General features: G+C 51.3%; 1 protein-coding gene across 1 annotated transcript in view; it reads right to left on the bottom strand.

The window, feature by feature from the left end:
- Positions 1–12,665, bottom strand: part of RAB10 (RAB10, member RAS oncogene family) — a 51,866-nt gene extending 39,201 nt beyond the window's left edge. Inside the window, exon 1 of the mRNA XM_076332473.1 lies at positions 12,489–12,665. Within this exon, the coding sequence (XP_076188588.1) occupies positions 12,489–12,615 (127 nt within the window). The 5' untranslated portion in view covers positions 12,616–12,665. The remainder of the gene's footprint in view (positions 1–12,488) is intronic.
- Positions 12,666–18,986: the final 6,321 nt, after the last annotated feature.

Genomic DNA, 18,986 nt, shown 5'->3' with positions numbered 1-18,986 from the left:
TAAGTATACGTGTTAGACAGTCCTCAATATAGCACGCTGCACAGAAAGATCTGAGGTGGCCATAGAAAGCAAGCGGATCAACCGGTGAGGGTCCCACAGGATCTCTCTTCACTTAACCACATTCTCTCCAGGGAAGGAGTTTCAGAAGTCATGTGAAAGTACAGTTCAAATTTACATGTAAAAAACCCCTCTGCTCAGAAAGAAAACTAAAGCTTCCTGTTGACACCACCTACGCTGCCACTTAGGTCTGTGAGACCACGCACAGTTTCAACACAAGCAGTTACTTCTTCCAGAAAAAAGAAACTTTATCATTTTGTTATTCCAGCAGCTAAACCTTACACAAGGCTCCCACAAACAAAACAAAAGAAAATTAACAAAGGAACTATTTTAGTGATATTTTATGCATACCAAGAGACAAAAGAGACAATAAGGTTTTTATTCACAAGGTAGTAAGGCAAAAAAAAAAAAAAAGGAAATGAAGCTCTAGCAAGAAACAGTACTTACTTCAGAGTTGTTCCCATGCAGCAATAATCTCTGCTTAGTGTCAGCTAATTCCAGGTTTGAGGGCTGATTTAATTCTCTGCCATTACATCTTTCATTTTCTAATATACTCAGTAAACTTCTGGCCCAAGTAGCAGAGTACTGCCAGCCGCCTTTACCAGCGCATATTTTTAGAGAGGGCATCACATGAAGCAGCCCTATCTCCCTGTGAATCCCGTTGTCAGTGAAGCCCATTAGGTCCCATACCTAAAATCATGGCAGGGAAAGGTCTGGACTCCAGAAAGCCAACAGTCCACACACAAATTCACAACTAATTGGAATTCTACTCTAAACCACCAAGGATGCGCGCTAAGTATGTTCAAGTACAATTACAGCCGATTATATCATTTTTCACACGTCTTAGCCTACTTATGCTGTATTTGTTAGCTAGAAAATAAATACAGTACATGAATCTGCTTTCCACATAAACTGCTTCTATTTATGAAACAGAAAATTTGTCACTACTTCCTGTTACAGTAATTTTGTCCTCAAGTTACATAACAATAAAATTCAGGTTAACACTTACCCTGGCTAATTTATACTCAGCAGATTGACAAGACAGGTAACAACATAAACAAAGGGAAGTAGATTCATTCAGGAAAAGCATTAGCTTTACCAAAGAGGCAGGTACTGTGTCTCAGAGGTCATTAAAAAGATTCAACCCGTCAACCCGTTACAAATAGTTAGAAGCTCAAGAAGAGCCCAGAAGCTCTCTGCCTTCCCAGCTTCCGTAACGATGACTTACTGCAGCGCAGAAACTCAGAGCAGTTACTTCTTGTTTCGATAATTGAAACTCCTTGCTTCTAGAACTACCAAAGAAAGGAAGGAGAGACCATCACTTACATTTTCAGACCAGGCAACTTGCTGGAATGTACACTTTCCGTTGAACCCACACACCTATATTTGATTAGTTTGAGCCATGCCAGCAGATGAAAGACACGAAATACACTGAAATATACTACCTCTACCCTCAGAGGTACTATACAAGGATTTCAAACTTTTAACAGCAAAACTGAGGAGTCAGAGATTCTCCAATTGTTTCCAAATAGATTTTGACATTTGTTTGCATGATGCAGTCGCTATCAATATTTGAGAAATGAAAGCTTGTAATGCTTTACACACTTCACAGTATGTCTGAAGTTTTTCGAAGATTTTAAGTGAATGCAGTTTTATGAGGGCCGGGTAGTTACTGCACTTGGACTTTTAAATGTTTTCTCTGGTGCAACAGTCTACGAGCTGCCTTTTACAACTCAATGAAAAGAAGGCATGTGCTTTTAAGTGACTACTTACTGCTGGAAAACCAGGTTTCTTTCATTACAAACAGAAAATATTACCATTATTTATGAAAGCACCCTAACTCAAGCTACCTAGACTACACCACAGCAACAAGTTTTGTCATTGTTGGCATTAGATACATGTTGACATTACTAAAGCACCAAGCACTGCAGTCTAAAATGCTATCGAAGCATTATTCCCATTTACAAGAGGGTTGGCGATAAGCTGTGACCCAGCCCTTTCTGTGTAAAATTTTCAATATGGAATTGCTGGTTAAGGACACACCTATTATTTCCTACACAGACTCCAAAGAATGGCATTGTCTCTAGTGTTAAATATAGTATCTTCAACTTTGAAGCTCCGTTGCTTGTGCTACATCTCTGCAATTCAATACATATTTAACTGAAGCAGTTGCCATATGATTTAGGATGTTTTCAGCTACTGTCAACTTATACATACACTCCAATACCTAAGTTTCATAAAAAGCTTTAATTTATGAACCCTTCAGCATCAAGAAACACAGAGACTTCACAGAGTCAAAGCACGGCAGCAGGTATTTATCTTCGGTTTACACCAAGTTCTAGGAATCTGAAGACAATTTCCACACCACAAGCATCAGAGCTATATGGCTCAGCATGACCATGAAAGTTCCTTCACCTCCCTACTCTTGGAGGAGATCAAGTATTACACCACCAGATGTTTCCACCCAACCTCTGTAAGTTCTCAAGTGATGATAGATGAACGGCAGTGTTGTCAAGCTAATTAGCAGGAAAAAAGATTGAAGGGAAAAAAAAAAAAGGTTTATTGCTACAATATTGCCCAGAAGCATCACATTTGTCAGTAAGTCTTATCACCTTTTTCAGCTATTACCGATACCGCAACACTCAAATTGAACATATAGAAAGAGCCTGAGAAACAGGAATTACATACCTTTGAAAGCATGGGAAAAAAACCTGGAAGAATGTCACACAACACGTCTAGAATCAAAAGTTATTGCTACCCCAAAACATTGGCCGCTCCCAAGGCAACACTGGAGGCCGTAAGACTTGTTTGGATTCTTTAGTTTGCTGTACGCTGCAACAAGGTTAGCTACACCTCATCTGCAAGAAGAAAAAAGCCTCAAGCTAGCACCTTGCCAGCTCTCAGCTCCAGTGAAAAGGCATTGTGCCTCAAGACAATGGGAATAGATGCTCACTTGCAAGGCAACCGCAGAGACTCCTGGTTTCAATTCTCATGGAATAAACCCATTTGCCTTTGCACTGAAGGGAGCCAGGAGCGGTTACACGGTCAGCCATGCCGCCTCCGCAAAGGACCTGCTCTAGCTCCCTGCATCCCACATCTACTCTGCAACTAAGCATCCAACTAGATATTGAAAGGGACTATGTTACAAAACGACATCAGGATTTACACAGAAAGAATGGAGGCTAAAGAAGAGTTTTACCAATAGCTGCACCAGCAGCACCGTAAGTTACAGGGTGAGAAACCACAATGCTGACAGCAACTCTGACCAAAGAGGTGCCTGCTTGGAGTTTGGCAGCAGTGCTGAAGCTCCTGCAAAAGGTAGATGAGGAGCACCTGAACTTGCTCTGAGCAAGACATCACATGCCCTCTTTATCAGTTGTTTCTTCTACCTTTTAAGAAACTACTTTGTTAGAAACTCTTTACAAAGCTGGTGGCCAGTGTCTAACGCTCTGAAGATCAGGAGGAGACTTCCAGCAGGAATCTCTCCAGACCGTAGTGCTTCTGATCGTATCCAGCAGCAGCTCTGACACACACTGGGAATTGGGACCCCCAACCCAGGTCCTGTCTTGGCACCCAGGACCAACAGCAAGACTAAGGCAGGCTGTGGAGCACGGAGTGTGCACTTCTAACACCCCACAGCAGGGCCACGTTAACTCAGGTTGCCTGGGGTCTCTTCTAGAAATATTTTCATTACCCCAAGGATGGCAATCCCATCATCTCTCTGCATTTCTGTTCCCGTCGCAGACCACCTTCATCACATTTTTTTTTCCTAATACCCAGGTTGAATTTTCCCTGTTGTGACTTGTGTCCACTGCTTCTTGCCCTCAGCAGCAGCCTCAGGCAGCACCGCAGCGAACGCCCAGGACCCAAACCTGGGCAGCCGCACCGTCCTGGTTCTCCGGCTGGGTCAAGGCCTCAAGCACGCTGGGACACGTACCCTGTGGCACACAGCTACCACGACCGAGCAGACACTAGCGGTCTAGCACTCGCAGGTGGAGTTTCTGAGCCCCCTTCCATGCAAACCACCAGCATTTCTGTTCGCCACTCCTGCTCACTGAACCAGGAATGAGAAGCACCAGGCTTTCCAGAGAACTCACATTTCTGGTCCACGCTGTCCCAGACATACCAACATTAAGTACAAAACGCAAAGAACTAGCCAGTAGTTATCTTCGTTTTTGCCAAAAACTTGAGTAGCGAAAAAAAAAAAATTGTTGCTTACTGGCAAGATCAAAAAGTTATGTTGAGATTAAAGTATTTCACAGAATGCTTAATGAAACAGAAGCACTGGTGGGATTCATTTAACCAACAATTAGACAGCTATATTTAAGCTACACATCTAAGCTTCCTCTAAAGTGACAGAGAGGCATGCATGTGTACTGCCACGTTCAGATGGATGGAGTTTCTTATTTTCCTTCACCCCAATTACAGAAGGAGCCTAGACAGCTAGCCCATGCTGAGAGTTCAGCTTTTAAGGACCTGGTTATGCTAGAGGAATCCCATTCAGAAAAGGAAGGGAAGAGGGTAAGACACAGGCTGCAGTGAGCCTTGGGAAGTGTGAAATTAAGATTGCTACCTAAGGAGCTGGAAACATCTGGATACTGCTACCAACATTTTCAACTTTTTTTAATTATCAAAGTTCAGACATTTACTATAGATCTGCAATAGTAAAATAGTTTAAGAAGCGCAATCAAGTTAGTTACCTACAGGGAAGTCAGCTGCCAGTGAGATCTGCCGGTGAGGTAGAACAGGTAACACGCTAAAAGAAGGGAGATTCAGACTAGATAGAAGGAAGAAATTGTTTACGCTGAGGGTGGTGAGACACTGGCACAGGTTGCCCAGAGAGGTGGTGGGTGCCCCATCCCTGGAAACATTCCAGGTCAGGCTGGACGGGGCTCTGAGCAACCTGCTCTAGTTGCAGATGTCCCTGCCCACGGCAGGGGGGTTGGACTAGATGACCTTTAGAGGTCCCTTCCCACCCAAACCATTCCGTGATTTGACGATGTTGATCACAGCCCTGTCAGACTGCAGTACTAAAGGAACTCCCAGTACATAAAGCAGCACACCACACCAGACCCACGTCAGTGGTAAGAGACTGTTTCCAGCACTCCCCCCAATCCAACAACTGCTTCAGCCTATCTGGTACCTGTAGTGCTAATCATTAGTCCAAATATGAAAGAACACCAGTTTGAAAAGCATCCTTGAGGAAAAAGCTGTACAGGTATGGATGTCTGTGTAGATATTCCATGCTTAACAGCAATCAAGCAAGCAGGCCTCTTTCAGGGAGCGTTAAGTCAGATTTTGGAAATGCAAGACACGAATGGGTATTTCTCCAGGCTACGCAGTATAAATCCAGTGGGAAAGAAAGCCTCGAGTTGTTTTAGCTACAGAAAAGAACAAAAACATGCAGAGACTTCTAGTTAAACCCACACAAGACTTCTAGTTAAACCCACACAGAAGAGAAAAACCCACACAGTTAAGTTGTACCGAAACACTAAACATTCAAGACTCTGGTCTCTTTCCTCTTTCCCCACGGCCAGACAGGGAATTCCCAAAGCACTGGGAATTTGACAAGCCCATTCTTCACAAAGTGTTTCTGAAGTACCTTACCCCCTCGCAAGGGTTACACAAAACCCTTCTCCACATGTCATCAGGTCACGTAGCAAAAACAGGCACCGGCTGCCGCTACCAGGGGAATCCGTGCAACCTGCTCTCAACCCATGTCTTTTCCAGGCATTTCTCAACCCCAGGCGGGATGAAGTTTCCTGGCAGGAGCAGCCAGCTCCCAGCCGCCATTCTTCCCGAGATTCTCCTGCTCCTTCCTCCACGCCGCCGCTAACAAGCAAGAACACGCTGCCCTTCCACAGCTCCAGAAAGGAGGACAAGAGCAAGCTGTTGCCACCCGAACGGTGGAAGTGGCCCACACCCTGCTCCCGAGGGCTGCCAGGAGCAGGTACAGTGAGCGCGGCCTGCCAAGACAAAACCCCACACATGCAGCACCGCTGGACTACAGGCAGCAACATCTGCTTAGCACAAGCTGAAAAAAACCCTTCAACTTCGGATTTTTTTTTTTCTATCCCCTGGTGAAGTATTTATCAATAGACTCTCAACCGATTCTCTAATTAAATATCAACATTAATTTTAAGTGTAGAAAAGATTAAGCATTTTCTCAGGATAAAGAGAGGGGAGTAACAGATTTTTCTTTTGAAAGAGGCAAATCAGGGAAGTCAAGAGGAAACCACTTCTCTGCACCCCCCAGTTGTGACTCAACAAGGCACTAAAAAATAGTCCTTGGTTTCTAAAATGAAGGCTGCATCCCTGCTTATCGGTTCCTGAGCAAGTTTTCTACCAACATCAATAGGCATTTCGTTTGGTCTTGTAAAATTCAAGAGCAGACCACGGCTTATTCGGACAGCCTGTCACAAGCTACAGGCCTGAATCTGAAACACTTCACCCTAGAAAACGTTAGTGACTTCACCCACTCTTTATCTTTGCCACTTACTGTTGAAGCGACAGTTCGGTCTCCTCCTGGACACAGCACCGGCTTAACTGGAGCAGCCAACCTCTGCACACTCCTTCCCATTTGTTTCCACATCTTCTGATCATACTTAGCACATTTAGGTAACAGCTGCCTATTAGTTTCAGCTGAACATAAATAGCGTGTCAGTGCAAGGACAAACAGAAAAAGGAGCAGCAGGGCTACGTGTCCTGTGCTGCCACCACACAGGTATGTGCCTGAGTAAGGAGTTCAGCAGCGTTCTCAACCTTCACCAACTGTGTTTGCCCCGAGGCAGTGACAGCAGAAGCACAGGGAGAAGAGCAAGCCCGGTTTAGGGTTTGTTTCATACCGGGGGCAGGGAAGAGGGAACACTAGGCACTGGCGCTGCTGCCAAGCGCTTTGTTAGCACAGAACAGCAACCCTAAAGTGAATTTTCACAAGTAACCTCTCAGTACGAGTACCAACCATTCGGTGCTTCCATGTCCCCAGATGCCCTATGCACTCTGCCACTACAGGTTTATACTGTAACATAAGAAGTCAGATCAGGGAACTGATCCAGCTCAGCTGAAAAAATAGCAATGTTAAAAAAAAAAGTTCCCAGCCAGCTCAGTTGCTCAGCTCTTCACCATACAGCTATCCACACACTTATCAGTGCTGCCAGGCATGCGTAAGCAAAACTGCTGCTCATTATCCATGGTCCTAGATAAAAAAAAAAAACAACCAAAAACCAAACACCCTCAATCACACCGTATCACACCATAAGTCCAATTCGCTCTGTAACCCTTCTCCTGGGCGTCCCAGCAGACAGAGGTGAGGAGAACCACTCTCTCCAGGCCAAAGAATACTCGTTCCACCTCCAGCAACCAAGAGCTGAGGGGATTCCCAAGCTCGAGACCGCATCCAGATCATCACGTCTAACAGCCACCGATGGATCCACTTCAATTTCCTACTTTCATTCTGCACCCATTTATATTTTCCCCTCCAAAACTTCCCATGACAGCAAGTTTTACAGCTCAGTTACCTATGTATAGGAATGATTTTTGCATCTCCTGCTGCCTGATGATTTCTGGACCCCACGTCATGGAAATGACTGAACAGGAGTTGGGGTGGGTTTTTTGTTGGGGGGGTGGGGGTGGTTTGTTGTTTGGTTTTTTACTAATTCGCCTGCTCCATGCCAGGAGTCAGATATGAACTGAACCCACAGCCTGGGCACAATGTAAACAAAACTCAAAGTTGGTTGCCGCTCCTGCAAGTGAAGCTGTAGATATGAGACAGAAAAGAAATATAAAGAAAAAGCAAGCCTGTACTTTCAACTCCTGTAGTAATACTCTTTTTTTGGCCCCCAGAAACTACTTGTTTTTCCAACTTCATCGCAACCACCATACAGCTAAAAGCATTTTCACAATTCAAAACATAATTTGCATCTAGTTTGTTCTCCCACAGTCTGCCAAGTTTTTCCCCATTCTCTATCTGGGACTCCTTCCTTCCCAATATTAATATCTCACAATCATGGGCAAACAAATCCTCACAAGATGTATGAAGAAACTTGCTATATTTACTATTTTTGATATCTGAGGACTGATTTTAAAAAATTTCACTGCTTAAATGTGCCCATATGCAATGATTCCAAAGCAAGTGCTTAGCAACTCAAAATCACTTCTAATAAAGGCCAAAGAAATAAATAATTAAAAAAAGAGGAAAAAAGGATTTAATCAGAAAGTAGTTTTCATATACCTTTGCATTTAAAACAATACAGTTTTGCACACTCCTAGCACAGCTTTGACATCAAGACCTCGCTGCATTCAGAATAAAATATGGGGTGACCAAACCTGCTTTTTCTCCCTCTCTTTGGATTTGTAGAGTTGCAGTCAGCATGAGCAAAGACCAGAAATACCGAACGCAACTGCATCTTCAGTATGGGTTAAGATCCATGAAAGCTTTACCTACATCAGTAGCATTTAGAGGGTACCTCACAATGATTATATACGCTTTGTTCTCTTGAGCACATTACTAGAAGTAGTCAGATTTCATGGGAAAACATTTTTTGTGACTCACCTTAATCTGCATTTTACTTAGTCAAACAATAGCAATTACATGCCTGAGTTCAGTTTTGACATTCATATTTTTAGACAGACATCCTTGCAAGAACAGCCCTCTCTACCTGCTTATGCCCAGGCAGCAAAGGCCAGCGCTCTACCTGCTGACCCTGAACAGCTTCACAAAGCGTGCCCACAGAGCTCCGACAGATCATTTTTTGACAGTTCACTTCAAGCTGTCATCAACTTGACACGTTGAATGCCAATAAAAAAAATTACTAAGGAAAATTAAGATCTCAGGTAGACATTGGCTGGAAGCTACTTATACTAACATTTTTATTATTAAAAAGAAAAGAAAATCTGCTGGCAGCACGAGTGGCAGCAGAGAAACTACTAACGTTACTAGCATTTGGGGAGAGGGGAGACCAGGCAGCAGTCTGTTTAAGGGAAGCCTCCAGTACTCAGTGCTTCGGAGCACCAGGGAGCAACACCACTGCCCAGAGGAACAGCTACCACAGACAGACCTGACCTAACTGTAGAGTATCCGCAGAGCACAACTGAAAAGTCACCACAATTTCTCAAAAGAAGATACCATAAAAACAATCTTTGCACCAGAGCATTACTGGAGAGCTATTAAAAATAAGAATGGTTTGTGACAGACTAAGTCTTCTATAATTTATTCCCTTTCTACCTGAAAACAGCAACATAGCATTTGAGGACAAGGCCCCTGCTCTCTCCAGGGAGGTTACGATGACTTAGGGATTCTTGCAGAAGAGCCATCTGGATTATTTATAGTACCTCTAGACAGGGTAATGAAATCATTCACACAGGCACCTCATCACATCCAAAAGCTTAACTGCTGCTTTAGCAGGAAATATTAGATTGAAGTGATTCAAAGTCAAATGTTAAATTTGACTCGGTTAACATCGAATTACATGGATAGTAAATTATATCCAAACTGCCATCATGGATCATGCTTAATCAGTCCTTAAAATGTGTAAAGATAAAAGTAAGTGAATGCAAGTTACTAACGTTATTATTTTATCTTCACTTACATATGCAGACAAGCCTTTGATTTTATAGAACTAAAACACTTCCCCCCACTCGTATTTTATATACACGGGCTAGTTTCAATATTCTTTGAGACCCATCTTTTCCTGTAAAGACTAGAAAGACTGAACCAGTCCCTGCTTGCAGCCATCAGTACTACTGTACATTTTACTTGTTTGACTATCTCCGGTTCTTGGTGGAGCTCAGCGCAAACACAGAAGCATGAATCAGAGCTAACAAGCTACCAAGTATTTTTTTTTTTTTAAATATAAGGAGAGATTCAGCCAATAAGCCAATCACCTTCAATGTCATCTACTGTGTACACAAGTGCTTTGGAAATAGCATTTCCTTGTTGTTACAGGTCAAAGACTCCATCTGAGTTTTTTCCTGAAACTCTCCTCTTCCGGCTGCAAAACCAGCCCAAGTTGTGCAGCTACTGTGGTGGGATTTATCACAGCAGGTACCACCGCGCAAAGCACCTTTTTGGGCTCCGTGTTACGTTCCTGGATTGCCATTGCTGCCGTCACTGCTGCAGCAGAGGAAAACCTGAGAAAGTCTAAAAACCGTAGTTACCGGTGGTAATTCGAGATTAACATATTTTCAGACAGATTACTCAATCGCTTTGTTGTAATAATGCGGAGAACAACTAAGTGGACAGGTGTTTTAACCCAGTTCCAAGATTCTTCCTTCACAGATGGGCTGCTTTTTAAAGGAGCCAACGTACAGTCTCCCTTTCAACTGACACTGCTTGCACAGGACACTTTCCCACCAGGTTTCCTCATTAACCAATTACTTTCAGAAGAACTAAGGAAACAATACCTTTAAGCCATCTTTGGGCAGTTAAGCACCTGGAATTCAGCATCACGTGGAAAACCTATTTGTACCCCCAAAGTCTGGTAAATGCCACTGTGAAGATGCAAGTCTGACACACTCTGACACACCAGCCAGTCATCAGGTGGTGTTCACAGCTACTGTAACCAGACATTTAGTTCAGAATTTACGAAATAAAACTTGTTTGCCTTCCGGTGTACCTGCACTACAAACAGTTTCTTTTATGTACTCCAGAAATAAATACCTACTGGTCTAAATTGGTTTGACTGTTCAGAAACGCTTCCAAACTCTGCACGTGCACACTTGCTACTAAACCTGACGATATTCTGCTTGAACGCTCAAAAACTGCAGTGGTATAGACCAAGAACTAATTACTGAAATCACTAGTCACTAAATGGACAAGTTCTCTGGAGCAAAAGCCACCATATATCCACTGACTTCTTAACTAAGACATTGACTATTTTTAGCTTTCAGAATTGAAATAAACCTTCCCAGCAAACTCAGAAAGCAACAAACGCCACGTGATCCAGGCGAGAATTTGCCAAGCAGCGCAGAATTACACTACAGCCACAGCAGCAAAATAAATACAGCCTTCCATAGTCAAGGTATGCAATGTTAAGAGACAAGATTAAGCGACTGTCACACACACACCCCCCAAAACAATTAAGCAAAATCCCGAGTGGAGGCCCAAAGAGCTTTTAGGCAACAACTATGACTTGACACTTAGTTGTCCCAAATATAACTTCCTTTCACTTCAAACTACCCAAGGCTTGCAAGAGTGTCTTTTTACATCTTGTAGTCTGAGCTGCAATTTTTAGGGCGACGTTTTGACATTGATGAGGAAGTACACAGGAGCGTACTTACACCTAGCACTAAGATTTGCACTGATACTCTATGTTCTCCTACCCTCGGTGAACAGCGGTGTGGCCAATCACTTAAGGGATTCACATCAAGCACAAAAAGCCAGATCCAATTCACAGCCCACCCCCCCAAAAAAAGATTTTCTTTTTTCCAGAGTGTGGTAGGTATCTGCACATGGTACATCAGTGGGCACTGCAAGAAAGAGCGGAGGCATGAACCCTCTTAAATTGCCAGGGTCAGTCACCAAGAAGGTTAGAAGCTGCTGACCCAAACTCTTCATCTGCAAAACAAGACGGTGTTCAGGAGAAGAACAACAAAATGCTCTGATAAACCTAGGGAGAAAGGATGTTAGGTACAAGGCCTGTCTCGCAGCGTAGATTACATAGAAAGAGAAAAGCCTAGGGAAACGCACAGGTCTCTTTCGTGATGTCGAAGGAACTACCGTGGTCGGGAGCTGTGCTCCAATGAAGGGCTAAAGTCAGCTTTGCCAGAAGCCCAGCGGCTCGCTCGCAGACGAGGGAAGGACAGCTTCATTAGGTGAGAAAACAGACCCCACCCACAAGCGTAATCATTTCTGCTAAGCCACATCAATAGCGGGGAACATACCGCGCAGGGATGGCAGCCCCACCGCCCTCGCGCGTGCGGGGGGCTGGAGATCGACCAGTGACGGAAGGAGCCAGGTGGGCTCTCGCTGTAGCTGGCAGAGGGTCTGGGGGACAAGCTGCCAACGCAACCCCCGCGGGAGGGGAGGAGAGGGTCGCTCGGGGTCACCGACAGCGGAGAAAACTGCTGCGCTCAACTGCGGAGAGAAACCGAATCATTCCTCCCTGCGGCAGGGGCGAAGCCGGTGTCGGGTGTGACCGGGGCAGCCGGCTCTCCGAGGGCTTCGTGTCGACAGCGAGAGCAAGGAGGCGAAAGGGTGTGGGGGAACGGGGGTCCCTGGGGACCCGCGGGGACACTCGGACGCGGGGGCCGACACAAGGGGAGAAAACACGACCAAAAGCTGCGAGGGAAGGCAGGGGGCTGGGGCGCGGCGGGGCTGCAGGAGCCCATCAGAGCGGGAACGGGGCGGGGGGGGAGCTCCGCTTGAGGGGGCCTGGCCGAGGGTACGGACCCCCGGGGGTGCGGGGGGGGGGGGGGCCGGGGGAGGCACTGACCGATGGTGGAGATGAAGGTGGTGTTGAAGGCATCGTCGGAGAAGCGGAAGAGCACGCAGGTCTTGCCGACCCCCGAGTCCCCGATGAGGAGCAGCTTGAAGAGCAGGTCGTAGGTTTTCTTCGCCATGGGGAGGCGCGGCGGCCGCCGCCGCCCGCTCCGGCCCCCTGCTCGCCCCCCCCGCCGCCGCCGCCGCCCTCGTTCACCGGGCGCCCCCGCCGCGGCTCCGCCCGCCCACCCCGGCCGGCAGCACCGGCCGCGCCGCTCGCGAGGAGGGCGGCGGCGAAGGAGGAGGAGGAGGAGGAGGAGGAGGGGGCCCACAAAATGGCTTCCTGTCGCGGGGCGGCCCCGGCGCCTCGCGCGCTCCCCGCGCCGCCACGGGCCCGCTGCTCCTCACCGGGAGGCGGCGGCGCCCGGCCTCATAACCCCTCGGCGCGACGCGACTCGGCTCGGCGCGGCCCGGCCCGGCTCCCCCGGACGGCGGCGGCTCCCCACAGGCGCTGCCGAGGCTGCGCGCGCCGCTCGGTAACCGCGCAGGCCTCCAGGCGGGGGCGCGCACGCCCTGACGCCAGCACGCACGCGCGCGCGCGCGCCCCTGGCGGCAACGGGGCTGCAAGGGGGGGGGGGGGGGGGCGGCGCGCGCGCGCCCGCGGCCCGCCGCAGGACCCCGGCGCGGTGACGCCACCCGCCCTCGCGGCCGCGCGCCGGGGCGGGGCCTGAGGGGGCGGCGGCCCCGCCTTCCCGGCCTTGCGCCGGCCGGCCGCCGGCGGAAGTCCCGCCTCCCCGCCTTTGCTGGCCGGGCTCCCATTGGGTACGCCCGCCTGCCAGCCTCGCCTCCTCACGGGGGGGGGCGGGGGGCGGGGGGCAGGGCGCGAGCGCGACCCTCGGCGGGGGGCGGCGGGGCGGAGGCCGCCCCCTGGCGGCGGGCGGGGTGAGGGGGGCGCCGGGCCCTCACAGGGCCCCGGGCCCGGCCCCGGTGCCCCCCCCCCGCCCCCGCCCCGGGACAGGCCCTGGGCCCGGCAGCCCTTCCGCGGTGCCCCCAGGCCCCGCCGGCCCCCGCCGCGGCCCCCCACTGCAGCCGGCGGCCTCCTCAGGCCCGGGGCCTGCCGGCCCCGTCCGAGCCTCACCGGGCCGCCTGCGGCTCAGGCTGCAGCCGCCGGGCCCGGCACGCGGGGCCTGGGCCCTGGACCCCCCGGGGAAGGCGAGGGGCGGTCAGCACTGCCCTGCAGCCACCACCCACCAGCCGAGAGCCGGTCCGAGCCCAGCAGCGGCTGGGGACGGGCACCGCTGCCGGGGGACCGAGGGCGTACCGGGGCTCGACAGGCCAGCAGCTCCCGTGAACAGCTGGAGCCGAGCCCTGCGCAGAGGGGCATCCCGGGCGGCCTTGTGCAGGCTCTGCCAGAAGTCGGGAGCAGAAACCGGACGAACCCACGGGCTGGAAGCGGGTGACGCAGGGGCTCGGCCGCCGCGGGAAGCCCGGGTACCTCCTGCGCGTGGTGTGTTTGCGGTGGACCCGGGCGGCTGCACGGCGGGTGCTGGTCACACCGCCGCCAGAAGTGAAGGGAATAACCCAGTAGCTACCTGGGCGCTCGGGGCGTTCGGTCACAGCTCCCGCTCTTACCGGACGGGAGAGCGAACCCTCCCGTAAGAGCTAAGCTGCAGAGTCACCACTGAAGCCACTTGACATGCCGGATCAGCGGGGGGCTGCTAGAGACCCCATCGCTTCAACGTGGGGAGGAGCAGCCCTTTCCAAACAAGCGAGCGCTCGCACACGTTCGAACCCAAGCCGTCCCGCAGTCTGATCCAGCACGCTGCCAACTGCAATTCACTTACATAATTAAGTATTCCGCGATCAGCGATTTCCCACTGTTTGCAAGACGAGTTACCTCCAAAGGTTTAATAGGAGTCACATCCTTCCCACCCGGCCCCTCCCAAAGCACGGCTTAGCACATCTCTGAAAACAGACACTCGGTTTCTTTCCTTTGTATTTTGTTTTCTCAGCCTTTGCGGCTCCCGCTTGCAGGCACGCTTCCCCCGCGGTGAGTGGGGTACAAGCCTCTGTCTCAAGAAACCTTGAACTCTCACAGCGGGTTCTGTCCAGGAGCTGACACAGCAGATAGGGCTGTGGCAGGAGTTGGTGGCTTCACAAAGAAGGTTTATTTTTAGCGCTCTGCTAGATCAGTTTAAGGGCACTGTATGAAATGCTTCCTGTCTACGACTGAGCAGATAAGGAGAAAAACGCCAGCATCCATGGAGAGCTCCGCAGCGAAGGCACTGCCACAGATACCGAGCGGGGACCCACGGGCAGGCGGCTTCCCGTCAGTCCCCAAAGGTTTATCAGCAGAAACGCATCACGAGATGTTTGCACCGATGTTTACAATAACCTTTTGTCCTAGAGAGTTTGTTAATGGACTTCAAAGAAGTTTATCTTTTAGGATCCTAGAGAGGAAGCAATACGAAGTCTCGCATATCCCACTGCAACCAAGACAAAGTATTTTCCGACTGACGTCTAAGACTGGCCCTGATGTTAAATGTTACCCCCTGAGGGAGCCGGTCCTGCAGGAGACACCCCGCCAAGGACAAGGACACCCTTGCTCAGTGTGTCCTGGTCAGGAGACCATCACTGCAGGGCTGGTAGATTTGGGGATGTCCAGGGAGAGGCGGAACAGTTCTCACAGCTCTCCCCACCACATCCTCCCAAGGATCTTCTGTCCTGATCTCAAGAGGGCACTGATCTGATGTGACGGGGGGTAATTACCAAATTAGGAGGAATGCGGTGGAAGGGGAGAGCCAGCAGGACCTGGCAGCCTCTTCCCGGCTGTCGGAGCCCGCCTGCCAGGAACAGCTGAGCAGCGGGGGTTGCAACACCGCGCCACAGATGCATGCCCTCCAGATCTCGCCATGGGGAGGGGAAAAGTGAATCATGAGCAAGTTGTGCAACTGTATTTAAGTTTGGGGAGGTTTGCTTGAGGAGAGTGGTGACATGCTGGGCTCGCTGGTTACTCAAATCCTCTCACAAAACAGGGCCCAGCCCTTGGTGTGCACAGGGATGGAAAAGATCTTTGTCACCCAGGAGGCGTCAGCAGCCCCACCGCCGCAGCGAACAAGCAGCTTTGTTTTCTCCAACTCCATCTCCCCCAGCCAAGGCAGGGATGGGGGCTCCGCTGCTCGGCCACAGGCACAGGTCGGGCCACCTGAGGAGGTTCTGGTCCCACCATTTCTGGTTCTTCACCTTGAGGGATGAGCTCCCAGCACAGACCCTCCCAGCTCTCGGCTACCTGCAGCTCCCACCACTTCAGGAACGGCTGGAACCCGAAACTTGTGTAAGGACAAGAGCCCTGACGGAGCTGGCGGTAACAGCCCCAGGTGCTCAGCGCGTTGTCTGAGGAGGAACAGAAAAGGGGTTGAAGTTGCTCCACCTGCTGCCGTACGGCACCGTCCTCTTAGCACCGTCCACCGACCACGGCGTGGTCCGTGCTGCGAGCACCCCGGGCACCAGACCAGGAGCTCTGAACTCCAGCCACCCCTCCAGCTGTAGGCACATGCAGCGCCCAGCTGCCTTTTCGATTTCGCTGCTGTTGTCATCGAGGCAGGGGAACTCACATAAAACATACCAAGCTATACCCAGGAGCTGGGTGGATTTTTTGAGACACCCCTGGAGAACCCCATGTAAGAAGCTTCGTCAGAAAGATGAATTCCTGAGGAGGGGAAGTAAAAGCGATGCAAGGAGGGTCCCCCGCACTGCTTTTCTCTTTTGCAGATACTTGCATATGTGGTGCTGGGTCTCACCAGGCTTCCCAGCCGCCCTCCTGCCTCCAGCTGGCCCACACAGCCAGACCGAGCAGCCTCCGATAAGGCCATTTTGCCAGTGGCAAGACGGGCCGGTGTTTGGAGCGGCTCCTACCACCGCTGCCGGCGGGGTTGGGCTTTCACCACCTTGGATCACACATTCCTGCCTCTTACCCCATCTGTCTCCCAGGCAGGGCGGTAGTGGACAGCCAGAGAATAAGAGGAACAAGAAAGGCAGCTCCACGTCCCTGAAATGGGGACCCTCTCCCCTGTTTTCTGTCCCAGCTGGCACCACCCCGTCGAGAGCAGAAGGACTTGGTCAGCACTTCCAGGCACAGGGAGGATGCAAAGGTCACGCAGAGCCCAGCGCCTTTGGCAGAGGGCTTGGTGTGCCGGGCACTTCTCTTATTTCTGCACAGTCACCTCGGCTCGGCTTCTGGCGAGGCAGTGCCAGCACGGGCAGCTCAGCAGGGCTCTGCCCAGCAGCGGGCAGCACGCTTGGACGCGTCCGAGGAGCTTTCTGCCCTCGCTGCTGCCCAGTCCGGCTCTGCGCAATGCGACGGGGCAGACCTCGGCCGTGCACTCACAGGGGCTCCTTCCCCAGGTTTAATGCTTAAGGACCTCGGTCTTCCCGTGCCTCTGCCCCCTCCAGGACAGCCGCCCCCCTCCAAGAGGTTCAGCCCCTCTGTCTGCTGCCAAAAGTTTCTGCCCTCCAGTCGTAGCATCGCTTGCTTATGCTGGGTCATGATCCCACGCTGCCGGCGAGCGGGGGAAGAAGCTCCGCATTGTTGTCGTCAGTGCTTTGCAGAGCCAGTCACTGCCTTGTTTTCTAAGGTTTCTCACCAGGGAGCGGAGCAGCGATTAGAACAAGGGACTGAGAAGCGGCGATTGCCGGCTCGCCGCCGCCGCTGAATGGTGCTTTGACCTCCGACAAGCGGCAGCACCGCTTCCCCCCCCCGCCCCCCCGGCACCCGGGGACTCGCTGCGTACCTGGCGCAGAGGCAGCGCTGCCTCCAATGCCTTATTCTTTGTGGAGCAGCTTGAGGTCACTGAAAGAAGGGCTCCCTAGAAGCATGTTAACGATAAATAAGTAGCTACCTACAAAGGAAGATGAAGCATTAGTCCCTGGATGCGTGTAGAAAAGGGCCTGCCCCACACGCACTGGGGATTTATTCTGCTTACGAGAGGGTTTGGAGGGATCTCGGGGGGAGCGTGGGAATGCCCCAGTGCATTTGTTGAGCGCTGTACAACCAGGGCTCTGCCTCTTTCAATTACATCTTGCCAGCAGATTATTAAATCCTTTAATCTCTGAGCAATGATGCTGATCTAGTTGCCTTACAGACATTGCTCACACCACATCTGTTGAAAACCTGGATCCGAGATAAAGCCTGGAGCCTCCCACGTGGTTGCCAGCTGTCCCTTTCCCCTCCTTTCTCAGCTCCCGTGGGACGACGGCAGAGATGGGGAGAGGGACGGTGGGGCGTAGCCTGGGGCTGTGGGACCTCGGCAAGCGGCTGTGGAGTTCCCCCAGGTGACGCAGGAGTCGGGGCAGAGCTGGGACGCGGCTCGGGGGCCGCAGACAAGGGGCATCGGGCACGTGTAGGCTCCCAGCCTGCAACCTCTGAAGCCGGGCAGGGCTGCAGCTCCTTCCAGCCCTCCTTCAGCGTGGCCGGTGATCGGCGAAGTGGCACAAGATACCATAAGCCATCCAGCCCCGCATCCCAACGGGATTCATCCTCTGGGGCTGCGTCAGAGGGTCTTCCCCTCAAGGGCAGCCCCAAGGGCCTGCAAGAGAGGCAGCACGTTGCAGTAGCTCTTGTTCCTCGTCTCCTGTTCGTCAGGAGATGCAGCTCATCACTCACCCGGCTGTTTTAAGCGTCTGGGGGTCATTTGGAAAGTGGGCAGTTTCCTTTAACGACACGCCTGTGGATGGGAAGATGTTGGAGCTCTGCGCCCCAAGCTGGCTCCCGTACTGCTGCTGACATCTAATTATAGAGGAGTCAGCTGCCGGCAAACTGATCCATCCAAAATCCAGGCTTAGTATGAGCTGCTCTCGCCCCTCCAACTCCCCCCTGCTTTCGACATGGGGTGAACCTTGCACTGGAGCGATTCCCTTGCTGCCTTCCCGGGTGGCTGTGGGAGCTCCCCTTTCCCTGCCCTCCCGTGCCGTGCCCGGGCAGCCTCTGCTGCTGTACGAACGCTCAGGTCGCGGACCAAAAAAGCCAGAAAACCTCTGATCTCGGCCCAAGGGGTGGCTGGAGCCCGAGGTCGGTCAGCACCAGGGATGCTCACGACAGCCACCCGCAGACCCCCCTCAGCAGAACTTACCTTCCCCTGGCTCCCCCAGCCCGCCCTGCGCCAGCCTCTGCTTGCACTGCCTCTTTCCACAGGTGTCGTGGCCGGGAGGTGGAGGCAGCCTGGTCCTGCCCGCAGGGTCCATAGGGAACGGCCAGGAGCCATTTCTTCCTCCAAGCCCTGTACAGGGAACGTGGCTCGCTGGGTATGGGGTGTCTGGGGAGAGAAGGAGGCGTTTGCAGCGCGGGTCAGGAGGATTTAGCAGAAGCTGGAGGCTCGTTCCCAGATATCTTTTGCCGAAATGGCATGGTAGGACACATCTCTCAAGTCACAGAGAAACAGAAAGGTGTCCCAGGCCTAGAGGGTGCCAGGCGTGGCAGCAGGGGGACCCCAGAGTGGGGTGGCCTTTGCTCTCG

The sequence above is a fragment of the Aptenodytes patagonicus genome, chromosome 3, assembly GCF_965638725.1.
Source record: "Aptenodytes patagonicus chromosome 3, bAptPat1.pri.cur, whole genome shotgun sequence".
NCBI lineage: Eukaryota > Metazoa > Chordata > Aves > Sphenisciformes > Spheniscidae > Aptenodytes > Aptenodytes patagonicus.
The sequence above is the reverse complement of the archived record's forward strand: the minus strand, read 5'-3'. Positions and strand labels throughout refer to the sequence as shown.